The sequence below is a fragment of the Vidua macroura genome, chromosome 19 (assembly GCF_024509145.1).
Source record: "Vidua macroura isolate BioBank_ID:100142 chromosome 19, ASM2450914v1, whole genome shotgun sequence".
In the NCBI taxonomy this organism is placed as follows: Eukaryota; Metazoa; Chordata; class Aves; order Passeriformes; family Viduidae; genus Vidua; species Vidua macroura.
Window position 1 is genome coordinate 13,318,656 of NC_071589.1, and position 19,535 is coordinate 13,338,190.

Sequence of the window (19,535 nt, forward strand, 5' to 3'; positions counted from 1 at the left end):
GGTAACCAGGACGCCACGGCCCCGCCGGACGCGATGGCTCAGCCCTACCCCCCAGCCCAGTACCCCCCGCCCCCCCAGAACGGGATCCCCGCAGAGTACGCGCCGCCGCACCCCCACCCCACGCAGGACTACTCGGGGCAGAGCACGGTACCGGAGCACGCCATGACCCTCTACACACCAGCACAGAGCCACCCCGAGCAGCCAGGCACCGACGCCAGCACACAGTCCATAGCAGGGACGCAGACGGTACCGGTAAGGCAGCGCCTCGGGGCTGAGCGTGGGCTCGGGGCTGAGCGTGGGCTCGGGGCTGAGCGTGGGCTCGGGGCAGTGCCCCGGGCACGGGGGGTGCTGGGGCAGTCCTGCTGCGGGGTCCAGGGCAGCGCCGGAGCTGCCAGGAGGGTCCTGGGGCAGTGGTGCTGCCTGGCCAAAGTCCCGCAGGGTACCAGGCTGGGTGTTCCTGCCGTCACTCCCCCTCACAGCCCCCCATCACTTCTCATCACTCGTCATCCACTTGCTTGGCTCTGCTCTACAAGATCGTGGCAATTACAGCGCTGGAATGCAGCACCAGGAAGGTGCTGAGCTCTGCACTTTCCAGTCCTTCCACATGGTCCCGAGTGCAGCGTCTGCACCCCCACCCCGAGCATCCTCATAGCCCCACCAGCATCCCCCTGGCTCACCAGGAGGGAGGGCCACCCGTGGGGCCCAGAACCTGGGGACCACAGGGTCCAGGGTGTCCCTGGGGGCGGACAGGGGGACATTCCCACTGGGGACAGGGGCTGGCATGGCCAGGGGCTGATGGCAGCGGCGCCTCCCCCAGCAGACAGACGAGGCGGCACAGACAGACAGCCAGCAGCTACACTCCTCAGACAACACAGACAAGCAGCAGCCCAAGAGGTTACACGTCTCCAACATTCCCTTTCGATTCCGGGACCCCGACCTGCGGCAAATGTTTGGGGTGAGTGCAGCTCCATCCACCCATCACATCCCTGCTCCCTGCTCAGTGCTGCCCTGTGGCACCATCGGGACCTTGGCACTGTCACCTCCCAAGGGACATCCTGCCCAGCCCCTGTGTGTGGAGCAGGGGGTGACACAGAGCCCTTGTCCCCCTCCACTGTCCCCTTCCCAGCCCTCATTAGGGCTCAGAGCAGTGTTAATGAAATTTTGGATGACACTCCCAAGTCCTGTCAGAGTAGGAGCCATGGGAAGGACATTGCATGACCCTGGGGGTCCCCCAAGGCAGCCCTCTGCCCATCCCTGGCACAGAGCCCCATGCCAGCAGCTCTGGGTGCAGGGCCAGGGGCTTTGCAGGCACTCACCCCTCTGTTCTCTCCACTTGCAGCAATTCGGGAAAATTCTGGACGTGGAGATCATTTTCAATGAGCGGGGCTCCAAGGTGGGTGATGCCCATGGCCTGCACCATACAGCGAGTCCTGGGGAGGGTGTCAGTGGAGCCAGGTTGCCCAGCAGTGCTGTAACCTGCTCTCCCCTCCTCTCCTGTCCCATGGGACCCTGGCATGCAGTGCCCAGCAACCCTGGGGCCAACCCGGGAGGTCGTGCGGGTCCCTGCACCCGGCACTGGAGGGAGGAGAGGGCTTGCTGTGTCCCACCACGGGCAGCTCGTGTCCCTCTGTGTCTGGATGTCTCTGTTGTATCTTCCCCGCTTTCTGTGCCCCTCTCCCAGACTCTTCTCCCAGCTCGTGGGCGATTCTGGGCCCTCAGCCGGGACCCCCGGCCCCTGCGGGGACCCCAGTCTGGGCTCTTCATCTCTGCACTGTGGCAGCCTCACCTCCTGCGCCAGCTCTCCTGATTCACCCCCTCTCTCTCTCTGTCCCCACACCCTCTCTCTGTCTCTCTCTGTCTCTTTCTTTCTCCTTTTCTCCTCTGCTCACAGGGTTTTGGGTTTGTAACTTTTGAAACTAGCACAGATGCCGACCGGGCACGGGAGAAGCTGAATGGCACCATCGTAGAGGGCCGGAAGATTGAGGTGCTCAGATAAGTGTGCTAGTGCCGTGCCATGCCTGCGTGTGCGTGTCCCCCGCCCGGGCTACGGGACGCTTGGGGGCAGCTCCGGGTCCCGGGTGCCCCAGGGAGCCGTGCCCGGCGCGTGCATGCGTCCCTGAATGTGGCACGGGAGCATGTGTGTCGGCTGCGGGAAGGTCGTCGCTTGGCACAAGGAGTGTCTGGCCCAGAGGAACCTCCCGGGTGCACGGAGAGCCGGGGTGCCAGCTGGGGCTGCGTTCTGCCCGGTACAGACGAGTCTGGCAGGGCCCCGTGCCCACAGCAGCCGCCCCAAGGTCTGCAGGGAGCTCTGGGGCTGTGCCCCGCATGCCACCCCCCCTGCTCTGTGCTGGGAGGGAGGATCCACGTGCAGCTCCACACCTGCAGTGCCAGCAGCTGCCCAGCCCCAGAGGCTTTGATTTCTCCAAGCTTAGCACGGGGATCGGGCTCTGCCCGTTTGCCAGCAGCTCCCCGCTGGTGGCTGGCGAGTGGTGGGAAGCAGGGTGGCACATGGCAGAGGGAGTGGGACAAAATGTCCCCGGCAGTGCTGACGGCAGAGAGGGAGCCTGGCAAGGCACAGCAATGCCCCATGGACAAGGAAAACATCATCCAACAAAATCGGGCAGGAGCTCACGGGCAGCATGTGGGGGCTCAGCCTGAGCATGGCACCACAGCTCTCGGGGCACCAGCCAGCAGCCTGAGCCACGCTCACAGCTGGAGCAGGGAGGCCTGGGCTGGCTGGAGGCACGGGCAGGTCTGTGTACAGCGGGGTGCTGCAGGCACAGCCTTGTCTCGTGTCTCTGGTGCAGCCGGCATCCTTTGCTCCGGCATCCGAAGCAGCAGCAGCGGGCGCAGGGCGCAGCCGAGCGGGCCCTGGACCACAGCCTCGCCAGCTCCACGTCCCTCAGGCACTGAGCCCCCGTCCCTCTCTCTCCAGGTGAACAACGCCACGGCCCGTGTCATGACCAACAAGAAGGTGGCCAACCCCTACACCAATGGTAAGGGCCAGCATCCAGAGAGCAGGGGCTGCAGCAGGCGGGGGCACCTCCGGGCACCGGCACTGTCTGGCTGCCGTGGAGCTCTGGCAGTGAATGCCCTCCACACCTGCAGGCAAATGGGAGAGCAACTGCTCCTGCCCAGTGCAGAGTGCAGCCCCCATGCCCTCCTCCTGCCTGGGATGGGGCTGTTGCCCCTCAGAGCACCATGGAAAGTGCCCTGTCCTCACCGGCTCTCCCTGCCCACAGGCTGGAAGCTGAACCCAGTGGTGGGAGCAGTCTACGGCCCCGAATTCTACGCAGGTAACGTCGGGCTGCAGCAGTACCTGCTGTGGGTTCCCCCCAAACGTCAGCTCTGCCCTGTGTCTGCTGCTGCTCTGTGCAGTGAGCAGCCCCAGGCTCTTCTCCCTGTCCTTCACACCTGCCTGGACAGTTCCTCCTCTCTCCTCCTCTCTCCTCTCCTCTCCTCTCCTCTCCTCTCCTCTCCTCTCCTCTCCTCTCCTCTCCTCTCCTCTCCTCTCCTCTCCTCTCCTCTCCTCTCCTCTCCTCTCCTCTCCTCTCCTCTCCTCTCCTCTCCTCTCCTCTCCTCTCCTCTCCTCTCCTCTCCTCTCCTCTCCTCTCCTCTCCTCTCCTCTCCTCTCCTCTCCTCTCCTCTCCTCTCCTCTCCTCTCCTCTCCTCTCCTCTCCTCTCCTCTCCTCTCCTCTCCTCTCCTCTCCTCTCCTCTCCTCTCCTCTCCTCTCCTCTCCTCTCCTCTCTCCTATCCTATATCCTATATCCTATATCCTATATCCTATATCCTATATCCTATATCCTGTCCTAGCCTATCCTATCCCCTTGCCCAGCATCCCCACGGGGCCAGGTCCCTGCCAGGCCGAGGGTACAGGGGTGGGCTGTGCCACAGATGCCCCGTGGGGGCTGCGTGGACCTGCTGTGGAAAGCCCACAAGTGTCCCCTGCCTCCTGCAGTAACGGGGTTCCCGTACCCCGCCACGGGAACGGCCGTGGCCTACCGAGGGGCGCACCTACGGGGCCGAGGACCGCGCCGTGTACAACACCTTCCGGGCCGCGCCGCCGCCGCCGCCCATCCCCACCTACGGCGCGTGAGTACCCCCGGGGGGCTGCCGGGGCGGGGGGGCGCGTGCTGCCACCCCACTCCGGGTCTGCGCAGGCTCCTGCCTGCCCACAGGCTCTGTCCCGGCCCCGCTCTGGTGAGCCACACACTCACCAGCCTCCTGGCCACCAAGGCACGGGACGTTATTCCAGCCAGGATGGTTGGTTTAATGGAAACTCTCTCCCAGCACATGCGGCTGTGATGGCGTTGGTCACAGACACAGCCGTGGCCATCTGTGGCTGCTTGGCTGCTGCCAGCAGAAATCCTGCCCTGGGATCCTCCTCTAGCCTGCCCTGCCCTTGGCTGTGCCCTCTGCGTGTGCCCAAGTCCCTGCCAGAATCCCAGCCCAGCTGTGCCTCTGGGGCCTGGACAGCCACTCCTTGCGTGAGCCGTGGGGCTGAGGCGGCGTCCCCCGTGCGCTGCCCTCACCCCGCTCCCCTCGTCCAGGGGCGCTTGCCGGGCTCTGATGCCTCCGCCTCATTTCCAGGGTCGTCTACCAGGATGGGTTCTACGGAGCTGAGATCTACGTAAGTGGCACCGTGCCCAGGGCTGGACTGTGACGGGGACCCCATGCCAGCACGGGGGGCAAGCGGCGTCACACGGGTCCCTGGTGGGCTCTGCCTCCCCCCAGCCCCTTCCCCTGGGCGGCAGCAAGAGCATGAACACAGCACGGCTTCTCCAGAGCAGTCTGGGTGGCACCCACCACACTGTGGCCAGTCCCGTGCCCCTGCCAGCCCCCTGGCAGGGCTGGTGCCACACAGGATTTACAGCCTCAGTTCCTTACACCCGCGTTTAACCTCCATGTCTGAGGAGCCAGCGGCGATATTTCAGGCGGGCACCGAAGGATTTATCTAACGTGACACCTCATTAAAGCGAGCGGGGAGGTGACAGTCTCTTCTCTGGAAATTTAATTTTTTAAGGTTAATGTTTGTGAAAGCCCCTGGGGAATGGTAATGAGGCTGATGCGTGCCCAGTGGCAGCGGCACCAGTGGGCCCCACACTTCTCCGTGCAGTGCCATGGGGCACCCAGCTGCCCCCAGCCCCACGCCCCCTTGACCAGTCTCTCCTCTTGACCAGTCTCTCCTCCCTGCAGGGGGGCTACGCTGCCTACAGGTACGCCCAGCCCGCAGCAGCAGCGGCCGCGTACAGCGACAGGTAAGCACGGGGCACGGCGCTGGGGGAGCCCCGTGTCACCCCTGCACGGCCCACTCTGACACCCCCAGCCCTGCAGTGCTGCGGGACAGGACAGAGTCAGGCATGGGGAGGGTGTCCTGCAAACAGGGACCCCTTGCTCCCCTCAGGGCGAGGCTGGAAAGGGTTGGCACCGCTGCAGGGGGAGCAGGGAGATCCCGGGGGGCTCCCAGGTGCAGCCGGGAGGGAGGGAGGGCTCTGCGGGGACACAGGACCCCCGCTGCTGGCACTAACACCCGCCGCTGTTTGCTCCTAGCTATGGCAGAGTGTACGCAGCGGCAGACCCCTACCACCACACCATCGGCCCCGCCGCCACGTACAGCATTGGCACCATGGTAAGAGCAGCCCCTCGGCCTTCCTCTGCTTCCCGGGGGGCTGCAGACAGCCCGGGGAGGGGTCTGGCGCAGCGGCCGTGGGGCCAGCGGGGCGCAGGGCAGGTGCGGGGGCCGTGGGAGGGGAGTGGGAATGGCGCAGCCCCTGCCTGGCTCTGTCTGCAGGAGAGGAGACCCCCACCCCGCACCCTGCCCCACCTTCCCCTCACACCCCGCACAGTCCTGCCCACGCACGCCACTTCCAGGGGCCCGGCTGTCCCCCACCGGCTGCCTGGTCAGGCTGCAGGACCCCTCTCTCATCCCAGTGCAGGACAGTGTCCCCAGGGCCCCGCGTGCAGCCGCACTCGGGGGGCACTGCAGCCCCTCCCTCACGTGCCACGGCTCTTGGCCAGCTCTGACAGCATCAAAGATGAAAAATTGCACTCACGGCCGGGATCGCAAAGCCAACCTGCCTTTTTCTGCCTTTTTTGACTCCCTGGGCAGCTGCTAGTGAGGGGCCACGGGCACTACATCCTAGGGGTTTGCAGCTCAGTGCCACAGCAGGGATGGGGGCAGCTCCTTGGCAGGCACGGCACGGCAGTGCCGCACTGGAGGCATATGGCAGCCCCTGCCCCCAGGGCGGTGCCCGTGGCCACCACAGAGCCTGGACAGCACTGGGCACCCTGGCCCTGCCTGCCCCTCACATCCCAAGGACAGCAGCGATTTGGTGTCATTTGAAAGAGGAGGAAAACAAAATTAAAAAAAAAAAAAAGAAGAGAAAAAAGGGAAGATCTAGGCTTTGGCTATCTCTGAATACTGATTGGCTTTTTTTTCATCTTTGATGTTGCAGGCTAGTCTATACCGAGGAGGGTACAGCCGCTTCACTCCCTACTAGCAAGACAGACCCAGCCCCCCCACCACTGCCCCCGATGCTCACTAGCACCAAACCAAACCAGGCAGACAGAGCCGAGGCCGAGCCTGCGGAGGAGCCGCGGGTGCTGCCCGGGTGGCCGGGCTCTGAGGGGCCACAGCACCCCACACCCGTAGGGTTACCTCAGCCGCTCCGTCCTGCCGCCCGCCCGCCTCTCCTGCACCATCCGCCCGCCCCGGGGACCGCGGGCAGCGGGGCCAGCCCCGAGCCCCAGCAGCGCCCCGTTCCCACAGCCGGGCTGCGGGGTCCCCCCGCTGCCCTGGCCGGGGTGCAGAGGGCTCATCCCCCCGCCAGGCAGGCGGGGGTGCTCAGCCTGCAGGGACGCTCGCTCCACAGGGGCTTGGGGTGACAGCAGCCCCCCGAGCAGCCCCTCTGCCCCCATAGGAGAGAGAGGAGCCAGCTGGGGTTGCTGCCAGCTGTGGGGCCTGATGAGGCTGGGGTGGGTTCGGGATCCCGGGGCAGCCCACCGGGCAGGAGCGCTGCTCTGCGGAGCCGAGTGTGATGGGTTGGGCTGGGCTGGGCAGGAGCGCTGCTCTGCGGAGCTGGGTGTGATGGGCCGGGCTGGGACGGTGCCTGCGTGCCCCCGGCCAGCAGCTCGGCCTGAGCGCTCCAGCGAAAGACCTGCCTCTCTTGTTTCTGTTGTAGTGAACCCGTGGCTGTTTCCTTCTGGGACCAGGAAGGGCAAAAATATCCACACACACACACACAAAAAAGAAAAAAAAAAAAAAAAAAAAAAGAACCCCAAAATATAAAAATTAAAAGCGAAGCAACAAAAAAAAAAAAAAAAAAAGAAAAACCGAACAAAAAAAAGAGAAACCAAGCCAAGCGGCAGCAGCCAAGTGAGTCCCGAGTGTCCACACACACACCGAGTGAGTGAGTCCCAGAGGAGCCGCGGCAAGCACCGGCGGTCGGATGCGCCGGAGGGACCCCCAGCGCCCCGGCCCCACAGCCCAGCAGGGAGGGAGCCGGTGCAGGCAGGCGTGCGGGTCCGCGGGGGTCCGTGGGGTCCTCCCCCGCCCAGGCGCAGGGCCTGGGCGCCACGTCTTCCTTTCCCTGGTGCAGCAGCGCTGGGGGTGCCGGCAGAGCGCTGCGCCCTGCCCGGCTCGTGGGGCCGGGTGACGGGGTGGGGACCTGGCTTGGTGCCACCCGAGCCCCGGCGCTGGCGGCCATCAGCGTGTCAAGTGTGCGAGGCCTCAGCTCCAGCGCGGAACTGGGGCGGCGGCGCGGATGCGGTGCTGAGGTATTGCAGGGGACGACCCTCTGCCTTTTAAAGGGAATTTTTGTTAAGAGGAGCTTGCAACTCGCTTGTGACCCCCTTCCCCTTCTTCCTCCCTCCTTCCCTGACACCCGCGCTCCCTCCCTGCCTGGACCAGCCCTGACTGAAGCTGGGCCAGGCGCTGCCCCAGTCCCACTCCCGCTCGCTCTGCGGCACGGGACGCGCTCATGGCCACCCGTCCCTGCCTGAGGCAGCGGGATGCCCCCAGCCCTGGGTGCGGGCTCTCGGCCACTGCATCACCCACGAGGGACCCAGCCGAGCCACGAGGCTGGGCTGCAGCCGCAGGCACACTGGGTGCGGTGCCCAGTGGCACGGGGCACCGCGGAGCCCATCCCGGGGTGCAGCGCCGTCCCGCGCCCTTCTGGCTCTGCCACCCCTCAAACCTCACTTTATAGTCTGCAGACGCCCCCGACGCCCCAGCGATGAGCTCCCCCTTTTCTATTCCCAGTGTACATAGCCCCGGCCCCGCTCCCCTGTACAAAGCTCCGTCCATCGCTGTACTGGCTTCTCCCTTACAGCACCCCTGCGCCGCCCCGGCGTGCGGGCTGGCGCCGGCCCATCCTGTATGCTTAAAAGTGTGACCATTCTAATAAACAGTATTATTATTATTATTATTATTACAAGGATTATTATTATTATTATTATTATTATTATTATTATTGAAATTATTAATAAAGATTTCTTTCTTCAACCAGGGCGACTCAGGTTTTGACTGGTTGCGCAGGGCCGTGGCTGCTACAGTGGATCTGGCTGGGCAGGGGGCCACAGCCTGTGGGCAAGTGGGGAACCCTTGGGGCCCCCAGCCTCGCCATGGTGAGGGAGCAGGGTGCTGCATGAAGAGCCCTCTCCTGGCTGGGCCTAGCCCTTCATTCTTCAAGCCATCAGGTAATACATTCCTGAGTGCGTTCCCTGCCTCAGGAGCAGCAGCTCCACTGCTGGCATTGGTGTCCCTGGCAGAGCCTGCATTGTCTGGGGACAGGGCTTGGGACCCCACTGCAGGAGCGCTCGACTGCTCCTGCCTGCTAATTGCTTGCTCACCAGACTGTGAGAAAATAATTGCTGCTATAAATTTTCTCTCCTCCTCGCAAGATGCTCAGGGGAGGCAGCGTAGGCTGGTGGCACTGGGCTGGGTCCACGTTAATGAGCACAGCGGTCACCCAGGCTGGGCTGCTCCTTGGGGCTGCTGCAGAGCCCGTGCTGGCAGCTGCCCACCAGGCTGAGCCCTGAGGGGGCTGTGCACCTTGGGGTCTTAGGGCCGGTATCCCCAGCCTGTGAGCAGACAGCTTGAGGCAATGAGTGCTGCAGGAGCTGGCGGGGTTCTCAGGGCCCGTGCCAGTGGCCCCCACAGTGAGGGCTGAGCACAACCACAGGGGAGGGAGCAAAGGGACTCACCAGCCCAGGGTGATGAAATGCAGCCTCCCTCTGCGTCCCCTGCCCACAGCCCACCCACCACATGGAGGAGACACGGCACGGGCTGCACCACAGTTCCTTTAATGCCCATCCGAGCTGGTGCCACTGCCTGGTGCGGAATAGACCAGCACGAGGCGGCCCCAGCGCTCGGGGTCCACAGGCAGCTCGTCCCGCAGAACCGGCTCCACCAGCAGCTCCAGCCGGCAGGACTGTCCGGGCGCCGGCCGCGGCACCGCCAGCCCCACGGCACGGAACAGGCAGCCCTGCGCCAGCCCCAGCACCTGCGGCGCCGTCTGGCCCAGGCGGCACCGGGCACCCTGGCTCAGGACACGGAACCATCTGGCACGGCCAGGCGGGAAGGACCAGCGCAGGGTGAGGCTGAGCGAGAGCTGCTCGGGCTCGGGGCCCTCCTGCCACCAGAGCTGCGAGGCCATCACGCTGTGCACCTGCGGTGGGGAGGCCGCCACGCTGGCCGTGTCCAGCACCTGCGAGGGAACACAGCACTGTCAGGGCCAGGCCAGGCACCCCTCACCTTCCTGGAACAAGGGGGGCACGGGGCAGGTGTCTCCACCAAGCAGCAGCAGGCACTGACCCGGACCTCCCCGAGGAGGCAGGTGAAGGATGTCTCCTGCAGGCTGGGCTGCTGGCGGGACACAATCAGGGAGAGGTCTCGCAGGCTGCAGTCCTGCAGCTCCAGCTCATAGCACCTGAGAGGGAAGAGGCAGAGCAGCAGTGGTCCCAGGGAGCCCTGGCGTCCCATGCCTGCCTGTGGACGCAGGATGCAGGCAGGGCACTCACCGGCTGGTCCAGCCATAGGAGCCACGGTGGCAGGCGGCGAGCAGCTTGGCGAGGCCGGGCGGCGGTGCCGGGAGGAACCGGGGGTGGTACCGGCCGTTGGGCTCTGCCGGAGGGGCCAGGGGGTGAGGGAGTGCTGCAGGTGCTCACTGCAGAGAGCACAAGGGGACAGGGTCCTCACCAGGCAGGGAGGTGGGGTTGCCCTCGAAGCACATCCCTGAGTCCCAGGTGGTGACCTCCAGCGCCACTGTGAAGTCATCGGGCTGTGGCCCCTCCAGCTTGTAGAGCAGGGTCAGGAAGAGCTTGGGGGGGGCCGGCATCTGCAAAGAGAAGAGGCTGATGACCCCAAATCCACCCAGAGAGAGACAGAGACAGAGAGAGAGAGAGACAAAGAGAAGGTGCATCATGTTAGGTGTGCTGGGCAGTGTGGGCAGAGCCTGGGCACACTCGCCACCAGGCCCGGGGCCACACAGCTCGGGCCATGCAGGCCATGTCAGGCTGACATGGTGCCAGCCCGGTGCTGAGGAGGGGTAAAGGGCTTCGCCCCAACTCACCGGACAGCCACGCGCTCCTCGCCGGGGGGAATGGTCCCCTGCAGCTGCAGGGAGCTGCCCCCACACCAGGCATCCTCCAGGCAGCAGCTGGTGCTCAGCATGCCCTGGTGCTCCGGGTACAGTGGCTGGATGTCCTGCGCGCTCAGGTCGTACCAGGGCCCAGACTCTTCATCCTACAGCACAGGAAGGGCTGAGCTGGGGGAGCCAAGAGCAGGGACCTCCCTGCCCAGCCCAGCCCAGTCTGAGCAGAGCACCCACCTTCCCGTCCAGAAACGTGCTGGTGCCCATGCCCAGGCTGAAGGAGGTGGTGAGGGGCAGTGTGCAAATGCTGTGCGTGGGCAGGTACTCTGCCAGCGAGCCCCAGAACCTGGAGGCAAAGGTGGGTGTCAGGGCAGAGACTCCTGTTACGGTCACTGCCCTGCACGGCCTCGGGTATCACCTCAGCTGGGGCAGAAAGGGGCCAGCTGCTCCTGGTCAGCAGCCATGGTGTTCTGACAGCCACAGTGTCCCTGTAGCTGTGTCCCACCACCCCACAGCCTTCCTGAGCCAGGGCACTCCTAGCCCCGTTCCTCCCCCAGCACCCGCCCTGCTGAGCTGCCCTCACCTGTTCTCGTTCTGCAGGAAATTTTCCTTCCCCAGGTGCTCATAGACCCACCCAGGAGCGAAGATGGCTGCAGAGAGGCCATACTGGCGGATCAGGCGCAGGGACTGCAGAAACGAGCAGTGAGCAGCGTGGGCCAGGCCAGGTAGTCACCTGTCCCCTGTCCTGTCCCCACTCGCCCCATGTCCCACTGGCCCCATGGTGGGGCAGGACACCACAGGGATATGCTGCAGCATCTCCCTCTCCAGGGATGGCAGCACTGGGATCCTCCAACTCCCTCTTCATGCATGGCCAGCACTCTGGGATCCCTCACTCCTCACCAGTTCATCCCCAGGTTAGCAGCCCAGCACAGCACAGCCCAGCAGGGCCATCAGTGGCAGCTCAGAGCCCTGCACCGGGGGGGTCCAGGGTCACACTCTGGCCCAGCCCTGTCACACCCACCTTGTCAGTGTCGAAGCCGCCACCAATCACATCCCCACGGCCAAAGACATCAACGCCGACATAGACGTCGTTTAGGCGCGGACCAGCCAGCCTCTGCGTGCGCTCCAGCTGCTCCTCCTTCCAGTTGTAGTTGGTGAACAGCCCGTCACAGGCATCAAAGAACATCCTGGGGACGAGGGTCAGAGTGGCAGACGCTCTGGTCACACGCGGCCTCACCAAGGGCCGTGCAGGTTGTGCCTGACCGCCGCCATGCTGGGTTTGGGGTGGGCTCGTGCCCCCCAGCCGGGGACAGCTTTGCCAGCCTCACCTATTCTTATCGTTCAGCTCGTTCTGCCACCTCAGCGTGCCATCCTTCAGGACGCTGTCATACCAGATCACCAGCCCTCCCGGCACGGCGCTGTGCACCCGTGCCGTCAGGTCTTGCAGGAAGAGGGGCAGGTTCCCCACGGCCGCCGCCTGCCAGGAGAGAGAGAGACACAGGTGGGTGAGGGCACAGGGCAGGGGGCTCCCCCCGGGAACAGCACAAGGGCAGGGCAGCGAGCAGGGCCGGCAGGACTCACGCTCAGCGTGTTCTCTATGTTGATCAGCCAGCCGTCGAAGCGGTAGTGCCGGGCAATGCGGGCCAGCTGCTCGGCCACGGCGCCGTACGCCTCCTCCCCGCCGGCCAGGAACGCCTCGCACAGCTTCTCCCCGTCCGTCCACTCCGTGATGAACGTGCCTGTGGAGGCAGCCAGGGCAGCATCAGCCGCACATCCCGGCGAATCCAGCTCACTGCCGGGGCCGCCCCAGGCCCAGCCCTGCCCCTACCCAGCACAGGCACGCTGTTGCGGTGCGCTGCATTGGTCCAGACCACGGGCGGGATGGTGACAGTGTGGTGGCTGAAGTAGACAAAGATGTCGATGTAGCGCCAGTGGTAGAAGACATAGGGGTCGCTTGTGGCCGAGCCCTGGATGAACCTGCAGAGGGAAAAGGGTTGGGCAGTGCAGGAAGGACGCTGACAGACGCTGTGGAGCTGGGTAGAAGCCTGACTCACAGCCAGAAGCTGGGCAGAGCTGTGGCACTGAGCCACCTCTGAACATCCCAGCCTGAGCAAGGCTCCCCAAGCACTGAGCCCCATCCCTGCTCACCTGCGGCTGAGCCGGCAGGAGACGTGTCAGGCAGAAACAGAACTGCCTTGGGGTTTGAGATGTTGAAGGTCCCTTCCACCTTCCACCTAGCGCGTACCTGTCCTCCAAGTACCCGCCACGCATGTCGTGGCACACCAGTGTCCGGGGCCTGCTGCTCTGGAGCGGGGGCTGGCGCTTGGCCAGAGGCACGGCTGACACATTGAAGTCATCGTTGCTGTTGGGCTGCCAGGCCAGCAGCTCCTCCAGGCCGGTCAAGAAGAAGCTGATGGGCTCCGTGGTCTTCGTGTCAAAGTACCTTGCTGGGAACGAGGGGGAGGCGGGACAGGGTCAGCAGCGAGCACTGCCTGTGCAGCTCGGTCCGGCACCGACACCGTCCCCATCCCGGCGGGGCCCGGGGGTGGCCGGCCGCTCTCCCGGTGCCTCACCTGGCAGGGGCTGCGGGCGGTCGCTGATGGTGTCGTGCAGGACAGTGGTTCCCTGCATGTCCGCCGCCGGCTGCAAGCTGCCCCGGGAGGTGGGTGAGGGCCGGGCTGGGCCAGCACCGCGGCCAGCGCCGACCTCCCCATCACGGTCCCGCTCCCGGACCCCATCCCCATCACCGTCCCCGTCCCCGTCCTGGTCCCGGACACGATCGCGGCCTCGGCCCGGCCCCCGCCATCCACCTCCGCCGCCGCCGCGCGGCCCGCTCCGCCTCCGCCGGCTGCTCCGCCGCGGCCCCGGGCTCGGCTCCCGTCCTCTTCCCGCGCCGCGCGGGCCCCTCCGCCGCCTCCGCCATGGCGCTGCCGCCGCCGCCGCCGCCGCCGCCGCACTGACGGCGGCGCCGCCGCCACCGGGCCCGGCTCTCCCGGGGGCGCGGCCCCGGAGCTCCGCCCGCCCGGCCCCGCACCGCCCCGGGCACCGCCCGGCCCCGTGTCCCGGGGCGGGGCGTCCTGGGATGGACCGCGTGCCCCTGGATGGATTGCGCGTCCTGGGATAGAACACTGTGCCGGGGTGGGACTCTGTGTGCTGGGATGCCGCCCGCGTCCCTAACTGCTGTGCAGTCTGGGGTGCAGATGGTACCTGGTCCCAGGGGCCAGTGTGGCCAAGGAGCTTTGCCCATGCCATGGGACAGGGCTGGGGCCCTGAGCTGATGCCCCCACCCCACAGGCACAGCAGTGAACGGCCTGACCTGCCTCACTTGGCCCCCGCCATCCACCCACTCCCCACATGTGGGGCCAGGTCATCCTGAGTTCCCCCAGCCCGGTCCCCTCCCTCCTGTGCTTGGGGTGCTGGTTTCCAGCTGCAGCATTGCTCAGCCCAGCCACGGACCTGCCAATCCAGACCCTGACACCCGGCTTCACCTCAGACCTAACCTGCACTCCTGACAGCCCTGCCACCCTTCCCAGCCTGTCCTGTTCCCAGGCTGACAGTTCTGTCGTGCACGCAGCTCCTTGGGGCGCAGCTGGCCCACGCAGTGCCTGGCACAGGTCTCCCGGCTCTCCAGGGACAGTTTGCTCTTCCCTTTCCACCCCCAGCTCAGCAGCACCATGCCAGCCCTCAGCTCTACCCCAGGAGCAGAACCTCGCCCCGAGTCCCTCGGAGCCTCCCCACACACAAATCAAGAGGACACCGAGGGTGCGAGCAAGGCTGGAAATGTGAGGTGTTTAATGTGGCACGAGCTGAATGAGGGGTCAGCATGCCGGCCCATGCTGCTGCTGCATCTACACAAACACTAGGCCTGGCCAGCAGATAACCTAAGGGAAGAGGAAGTGGCTGAGGCCAGAGGCCCCACGCCCAGGGCTGCTGGTGGTGAGAGAGCCCTTCCTGAGCAGAGGCTGTGGCGAGCAGCGACGGAATCTGCAGAGGGAACTGACGCAATTCACTCCCCACGGGGGGACCCAGCCTCCCACTGCAACACCTGCACCGGGGAAGGAAGGAGGCCCTTAGTGGTTTATTGCCTTTCTGGATGGTGCTGAGCACCTTCTGCCCATTCCAGCCGGGGAGCACAGCCTGGTGCCAGGAGGTGAGCCTGGCACAGTGCAGGTGTCTGCGCTGCCTCGCACAGCGGTCACACTGTCCCGCTGTGCCAGCTGAGCCAGGGCCGTGACAGGCTGAGCCTGGCAAAGCCAGCTCTGGAGCAGGGAGAAGGGGTGAGCTCCCTGCCCACCCCAGGTGAGCAGCTGCTTCCTGGTCACTAACGTGGCAGGGGCTTACAATTGCTCCAGCCCTTCTGGGTGTGTGTGGTTAGCCTTGAGGTGCTGGAGTGAGGGAATTCACACACTGGTGCAGCTGCTGGGGGTAGTGGCACTAGGGTGACTAACAGCATAATGGGGGTGGCACTCCTGGGAGGAGAGGGACAGGGGCTCCTTGGCCACCTGGCCTGGCACAGGAGGAGTGGGAGGGCCCGGTGCTCAGGGGTCCCCGCTGTACTTGATGAGGTGGCCACTGAAGGTGATGTAGGTGTCGTACTCGTCGCTGAAGACGGCGTTCTCGCGCTCGCCCTTGTAGAGCCGCACCCAGACCTCATCTTGCTCCTTCAGCTCCAGCATGACGCTCTGGCTCTGCATGATGCTGCGGTCGCTCACCTGGGCGTAGAGGATCACCACCTCCGCCCCGTTGCGCATGATGTGCAGGTACGTCTCCTTCTGGTTCCAGGTGTGCACGTTGAGGCTGAAGTAGTAGATCCCGGGGATGTAGCAGTAAAACTTGCCCGTGAACATGTTGAAGTGGTCGTAGAGGTTGACAAACTCCGTGTCGAAGATGAGGGTCTGGTAGTAGTCGTTACTGTGCAGGGGTTTCTTGCGGCCCACGGAGAAGGCGGCGTAGTGGCTCTTGCAGCGCTCCCCGGGGGCGCCCATGCTGCCCTTCTGTCCCTTGGGCCCCGCGTGGCCCCTGCTGCCGGCCACCCCCGTCTTGCCGAACTTGCCCTGCATGCCACGCTCACCGCGGTCCCCCTTCTCTCCTGGGCACAGCAGGAGGGAGAGTTGGGCTGTCAGGCAGGGGCCAGAGCTGTACCCAGCACCCCGAAAGCCCCTTCCCCAGAGGTGGATGGAGGGAGCAGGGACCCAGCAGTCCTGCCCCTGCCCCTCCCCAGGCTCTGATGCTGCTGCCCAGAAGCCACCAGAGCAGGGGCTGCTCACACCCCAGTGTGGCCCCTGCCCTCTGTCTGTGCAGGACACAGGACCCCTGGCACCACCCCAGTTTCTCATTCCCAGTCTGTGCAGGAGCTGGCACTGTGAGCCCAGCTCAGCGCTGGACCTGGGGCAATGCTGGCAACACAGCCTGGGGTCCTGCCAGCCCTCACCTTTCAGGATGGTCATGTTGATCTGAGGCATGGGCTGGTACTGGGGGTAGAAGCGCTTTTCGGGTGGGGGGCAGCAGCGGACACAGCGGGGCTGTGGGGGCAGCCCCTCCTGGGCATCATCAGCCTTCTGCTCCTGGGTGGCCCTGGCAAGGCAGAAAGCAAAGCGCAACAGGCAGCTACGGGGGGTGGGGGCCCTCTGCGGTGCCAGGGCCGTCCTGGCCCCCGCTGCAGAGCACCCTGGCTCTGGGGTCCCCTCACCTGGCAGCTTGGTGCTGGGATGGGGCCTCACTGGGGTCTGTCCACCATCGCTGGGCAGGGATGGAGCTGGTCTGGCTCCCCACAGGACAGGGCAGCAGGAAGATCAGGAGGACACCGTGCACCCACAGCCCCTCCATGCCTTGGCAGTGCCCTGTGAGGTGCCAGGGACAGCTGAGGGGGACAGGAATGAGGAGACTCCCAGCCCAGCCAGGCCCCAAGCTGTCCTGGGACAGGACCTGTGCACTGCACAGCCCCTGGGCTCTGGCTGGGCTATGGAACAGTTGTCACCCCAGTGACACCCTGAGCCCCGGCACATACGGCAGATGGGATTACCTCGGGAGCTGAGAGTGGAGCAGAGCAGCAGCCTCTGAGCGGGCCAAGTCCTGGACCAAGTGCTGCTGCTCCTGCTCAGCCTGGCTTCAGCTGCCTCCCATGGACGCCCAAGAGCAGCAATTTAGGATGTCAGCACCTGAAAAATTACAGAGAGCTCCAGATGCCACGTGGCAAATGTCAGGGTGCAGCCCTGCCTGTGTGTGGGACCCCAGCCGGGCCCAGAGAGGGCATCTGCACCCCACTCCTGTGCCCTGGGGGCTGCCAGCCCAAGGGTTTGCAAGGGGACAACACCCACTCCTCCAGAAAGAGGGATGTGGGCTGGCAGCCCTATCTGGGAGCTGGCTGAAACCTTTCCAAGAGCCCACACCCTCTATGGGGCCAAAACTAATATTTGCAGTGGTGGTGGCACTGTGGCCCAGCCCGGGCGCTTCGGGACCCCTCCCTCTATTATCGGGACCGTATCTGCTGGAGACGTGGGGCCGGGCCCGCAGCAGCTCGCCCTTTGGCCCGGTGGCACCAGGATAGCCTTGGCCAAACAGGGGTGTAGCGCTGCCCCGCGCTGGGCAACCCGCGGCAGCAGGCTCCGAGCCGGGATGGGGACGGCCGCTGCCCAGGCTCCTATCTCGGCCAGGTGCCTCCCTGGGCTGGGACATGGGTGTGGCCTTGGCCGTTGTCCCCTCCCGCCCGGCTGTGCTCCGCGGGCTCCGCCGCGACCCCGCAGCGCCGCTCCCAAGGCGCTCTCAGCCCCGTCCTGTGCTCTGCGGCTGGGCCAGGCCATGACGGATTTTGGGGCAGAACCCCGTGGTTTTGGTGAGCGCCTGCTCTCGGAGCACCGGGGTCTCCGGTCGGCGGTCGTTACACTGTCCCCAGGTGCGGGGTCCACGGGAGCACAGCAGCGGGTGCGGAGGGCGTCTGGGGCCGGGCCGGATGCCTGGATTATGAGTCACTGGAGCTGGGATGGGGCGGAGGGATTGGGAAAGGCTCCGAAGGGCTTTTCCTGCTGCTCAAACCCTCTGCCAAGGGCCTGGCCCCGGCATACGCTTCCCGGTGCCCCTGTCTCTCACCCCGTTGCCTCGGTGCTGCCAGGTGTGGAGGGAGGCAGGGGAGGAGCGGATCCACGGATAGAGCGGGGAGGAGGCCAGCAGGGCCTCGTGGGCAGCTGTCACCCCGGGCAGCCTCGGCCCTGGCGCTGCCCAGCCTGCCGGGCAGCACTGAGCACGGCACGGGCATGCCGGGGCTGGGGAAGCCTCTGGCTTCCCCTCAGCTCTGGGACCATCACGCCAGGCATTCCTCTGGGACCTGGGGAAAACGCAGTGTCACAGGGAGCTGCTCCACGAGGAGAAACCCGCCACCAGGAAGTTCCCATGGTGGAAGGCAGCGCTTCCCAGGCTGTCGGGAGCAGAGGCGAGTGTGCGGTGCACGCAGGCTGCTGTCAGCAGCACGCGGGGTTCGCTGGGCCCCCGGCGTGCCCCCCCTGCACCCTGCAGGTGTGCTGGGCGGGAGGTGCCCACCTGCACACAGGCACACACAGCCCTGCCAGGGACACGCGTTTTCCCTCGGTGTTGGCTGCTCTCCAGGAGCAGTCAGAGATTTAAACTCAGTGGCTGCGGAAGCCTTGGGACTGCAAGTCAAAACATCCCAAAATATTTCCAGATGCAGATGAAGACTAGGATGAAACGGAACAAGTCCTAGGGGAGGGATGAGGGGCTTGGGGCAGTGTGGAGGCAGCAGGACCTGCACTCGTCTTTGTTTAGGGTGGTGGACACAAACTTCCCTGCACCCCAGCAGCCAGAACCACTGTGCCTCTGGGGTCCTGCTGGTGGCCAGGTCCCCCGTGTGCTGCAGCTGACGCTGGAACGGTTGCAGAGCCCTTTTTCCCCTGGAGCAGGGCAGAGCCGGCAGGCAGCAGGGTGGGGGCTGCACGGGGCAGACGTGGGGAAGGAGCCTGGGGTAGTTGCAGCCCTCGAGCTTCTGTAGCACCAGCAAGACGTTGTGCTGGGGACCCCAAGAGCCACTGTGACCCCCAAAGAGATGCCGAGGGTGGCCCAGCGTGGGCTTGATGTGTTCGTAGCCATGGGGTTTTTGGGAACGCAGCTGGGGCAGGGCTGGGGGGGATCTGTGTCCTCCCAGAGCCGCGGTGGGTCGGGCTGTGCCCCAGACTACTGTGAGGCTCAGCCATGCGGTCCCCACTGCGCCTTCGCAGGCAGGGCAAGGGCCTGGCTGGGCTGGGAGGGCTCAGGGACCGACCCGCCTGGCTGGGCGTGTGCCAGGACACCCGAGCGCTCCCGGTACCTCGGCACCGCCCGCACACGGGAGCACGGCCCCGGCAGCTCCGGGGGCGATCGTCAGGCCTCCCAAAGCTGCCCCCCACCTACCTCTGGGGCACGGCTTCTCCCTCGCGGCGCTGCCTTTGCTGCCCTAGAGCATCGCCCGGGCCAGCGCAGAGCCTGCCCACGGCCGAGCGCTGCCTCCCGCTCCGGAGCCGCCTCTGCCCGCTCGGCCCGGGCGGAAATACACTTTTTGGAAGCGCAGGAGGCAGCGAGGCGCGGGACGAGGCTCGCAGCCCTCCCCCGCCAGATGTGCGCCCGCGGCTGCTTAACCATGCGTGCTCCCGGGACCGGCCGCCTCAGCCATTCGTGCTCCGGCGCCGCCGCACCGGGAGCGGAGGCGGCATGTGCCAGCCGGACGGTGCAGCTGGCCCCGGCGCAGGACCCTGCCCCGTGCCGGCGGCGCCGAGGCCGTTCCCAGCCCCGAGGGCACCGCGGCCAGCACAGCCCCACCGGGCTCCAGCCTCTGCCAGCCGGACACGCACACGGGTCCCAGGGCGCGGGGCTGGCTCTACCCCGCTCCCCACCCCGAGTGGCGGCGGGGACATAGGGGGCAACCAGGACAAGGACAGAGTGTGTTGCGGGCTGGAGCA

General features: G+C 65.7%; 3 protein-coding genes across 4 annotated transcripts in view; 1 reads left to right on the forward strand and 2 right to left on the reverse strand.

Moving 5' to 3' along the window:
- Positions 1-8,504, forward strand: part of RBFOX3 (RNA binding fox-1 homolog 3) — a 102,328-nt gene extending 93,824 nt beyond the window's left edge. The window contains 12 exon segments of the mRNA XM_053994581.1: positions 1-252; positions 818-955; positions 1,340-1,393; positions 1,892-1,984; positions 2,936-2,996; positions 3,243-3,296; positions 3,960-4,030; positions 4,032-4,093; positions 4,592-4,631; positions 5,198-5,259; positions 5,552-5,630; positions 7,183-8,504. Of these exon segments, the coding sequence (XP_053850556.1) occupies positions 1-252; positions 818-955; positions 1,340-1,393; positions 1,892-1,984; positions 2,936-2,996; positions 3,243-3,296; positions 3,960-4,030; positions 4,032-4,093; positions 4,592-4,631; positions 5,198-5,259; positions 5,552-5,630; positions 7,183-7,185 (969 nt within the window). The 3' untranslated portion in view covers positions 7,186-8,504.
- A 784-nt stretch (positions 8,505-9,288) lies between these two features.
- Positions 9,289-13,516, reverse strand: ENGASE (endo-beta-N-acetylglucosaminidase). Its single transcript, XM_053994720.1, has 14 exons — positions 13,404-13,516; positions 13,167-13,243; positions 12,839-13,040; positions 12,422-12,570; positions 12,175-12,332; positions 11,922-12,070; positions 11,615-11,780; positions 11,177-11,280; positions 10,831-10,939; positions 10,573-10,745; positions 10,200-10,354; positions 10,022-10,124; positions 9,816-9,930; positions 9,289-9,708 (listed from the first exon to the last, which is right to left on the reverse strand). Exons 1-14 carry the CDS (start codon positions 13,514-13,516, stop codon positions 9,304-9,306), a joined length of 2,178 nt encoding a protein of 725 aa, XP_053850695.1. The 3' UTR covers positions 9,289-9,303.
- Positions 13,517-14,356: 840 nt separating this feature from the next.
- Positions 14,357-19,406, reverse strand: C1QTNF1 (C1q and TNF related 1). 2 transcript variants are annotated; one of them, XM_053994724.1, is made up of 5 exons: positions 18,991-19,406; positions 16,616-16,751; positions 16,283-16,433; positions 16,025-16,167; positions 14,357-15,682 (listed from the first exon to the last, which is right to left on the reverse strand). In XM_053994724.1, the coding sequence occupies exons 3-5, from the start codon at positions 16,417-16,419 to the stop codon at positions 15,132-15,134; spliced, it is 831 nt and encodes a 276-aa protein (XP_053850699.1). In that variant the 5' UTR covers positions 16,420-16,433; positions 16,616-16,751; positions 18,991-19,406; the 3' UTR covers positions 14,357-15,131. The 2 variants fall into 2 exon arrangements, with proteins under 2 accessions (XP_053850699.1, XP_053850700.1); XM_053994725.1 differs by having other exon boundaries at positions 16,283-16,453.
- Positions 19,407-19,535: the final 129 nt, after the last annotated feature.

Coding starts and splice junctions, on each gene's coding strand:
- C1QTNF1 (XM_053994724.1), bottom strand. CDS start 16,419: ATGGAGGGGCTGTGGGTGCACGGTGTCCTCCTGATCTTCCTGCTGCCC. Junction 16,168..16,282: donor TCCCAGCACCAAGCTGCCAG/GTGAGGGGACCC, acceptor CTGCCTTGCCAG/GGCCACCCAGGAGCAGAAGG. Junction 15,683..16,024: donor CAACATGACCATCCTGAAAG/GTGAGGGCTGGC, acceptor TGCTGTGCCCAG/GAGAGAAGGGGGACCGCGGT.
- ENGASE (XM_053994720.1), bottom strand. CDS start 13,516: ATGGCGGAGGCGGCGGAGGGGCCCGCGCGGCGCGGGAAGAGGACGGGA. Junction 12,071..12,174: donor ACATAGAGAACACGCTGAGC/GTGAGTCCTGCC, acceptor CTCTCCTGGCAG/GCGGCGGCCGTGGGGAACCT. Junction 11,781..11,921: donor GAGCTGAACGATAAGAATAG/GTGAGGCTGGCA, acceptor CCTCGTCCCCAG/GATGTTCTTTGATGCCTGTG.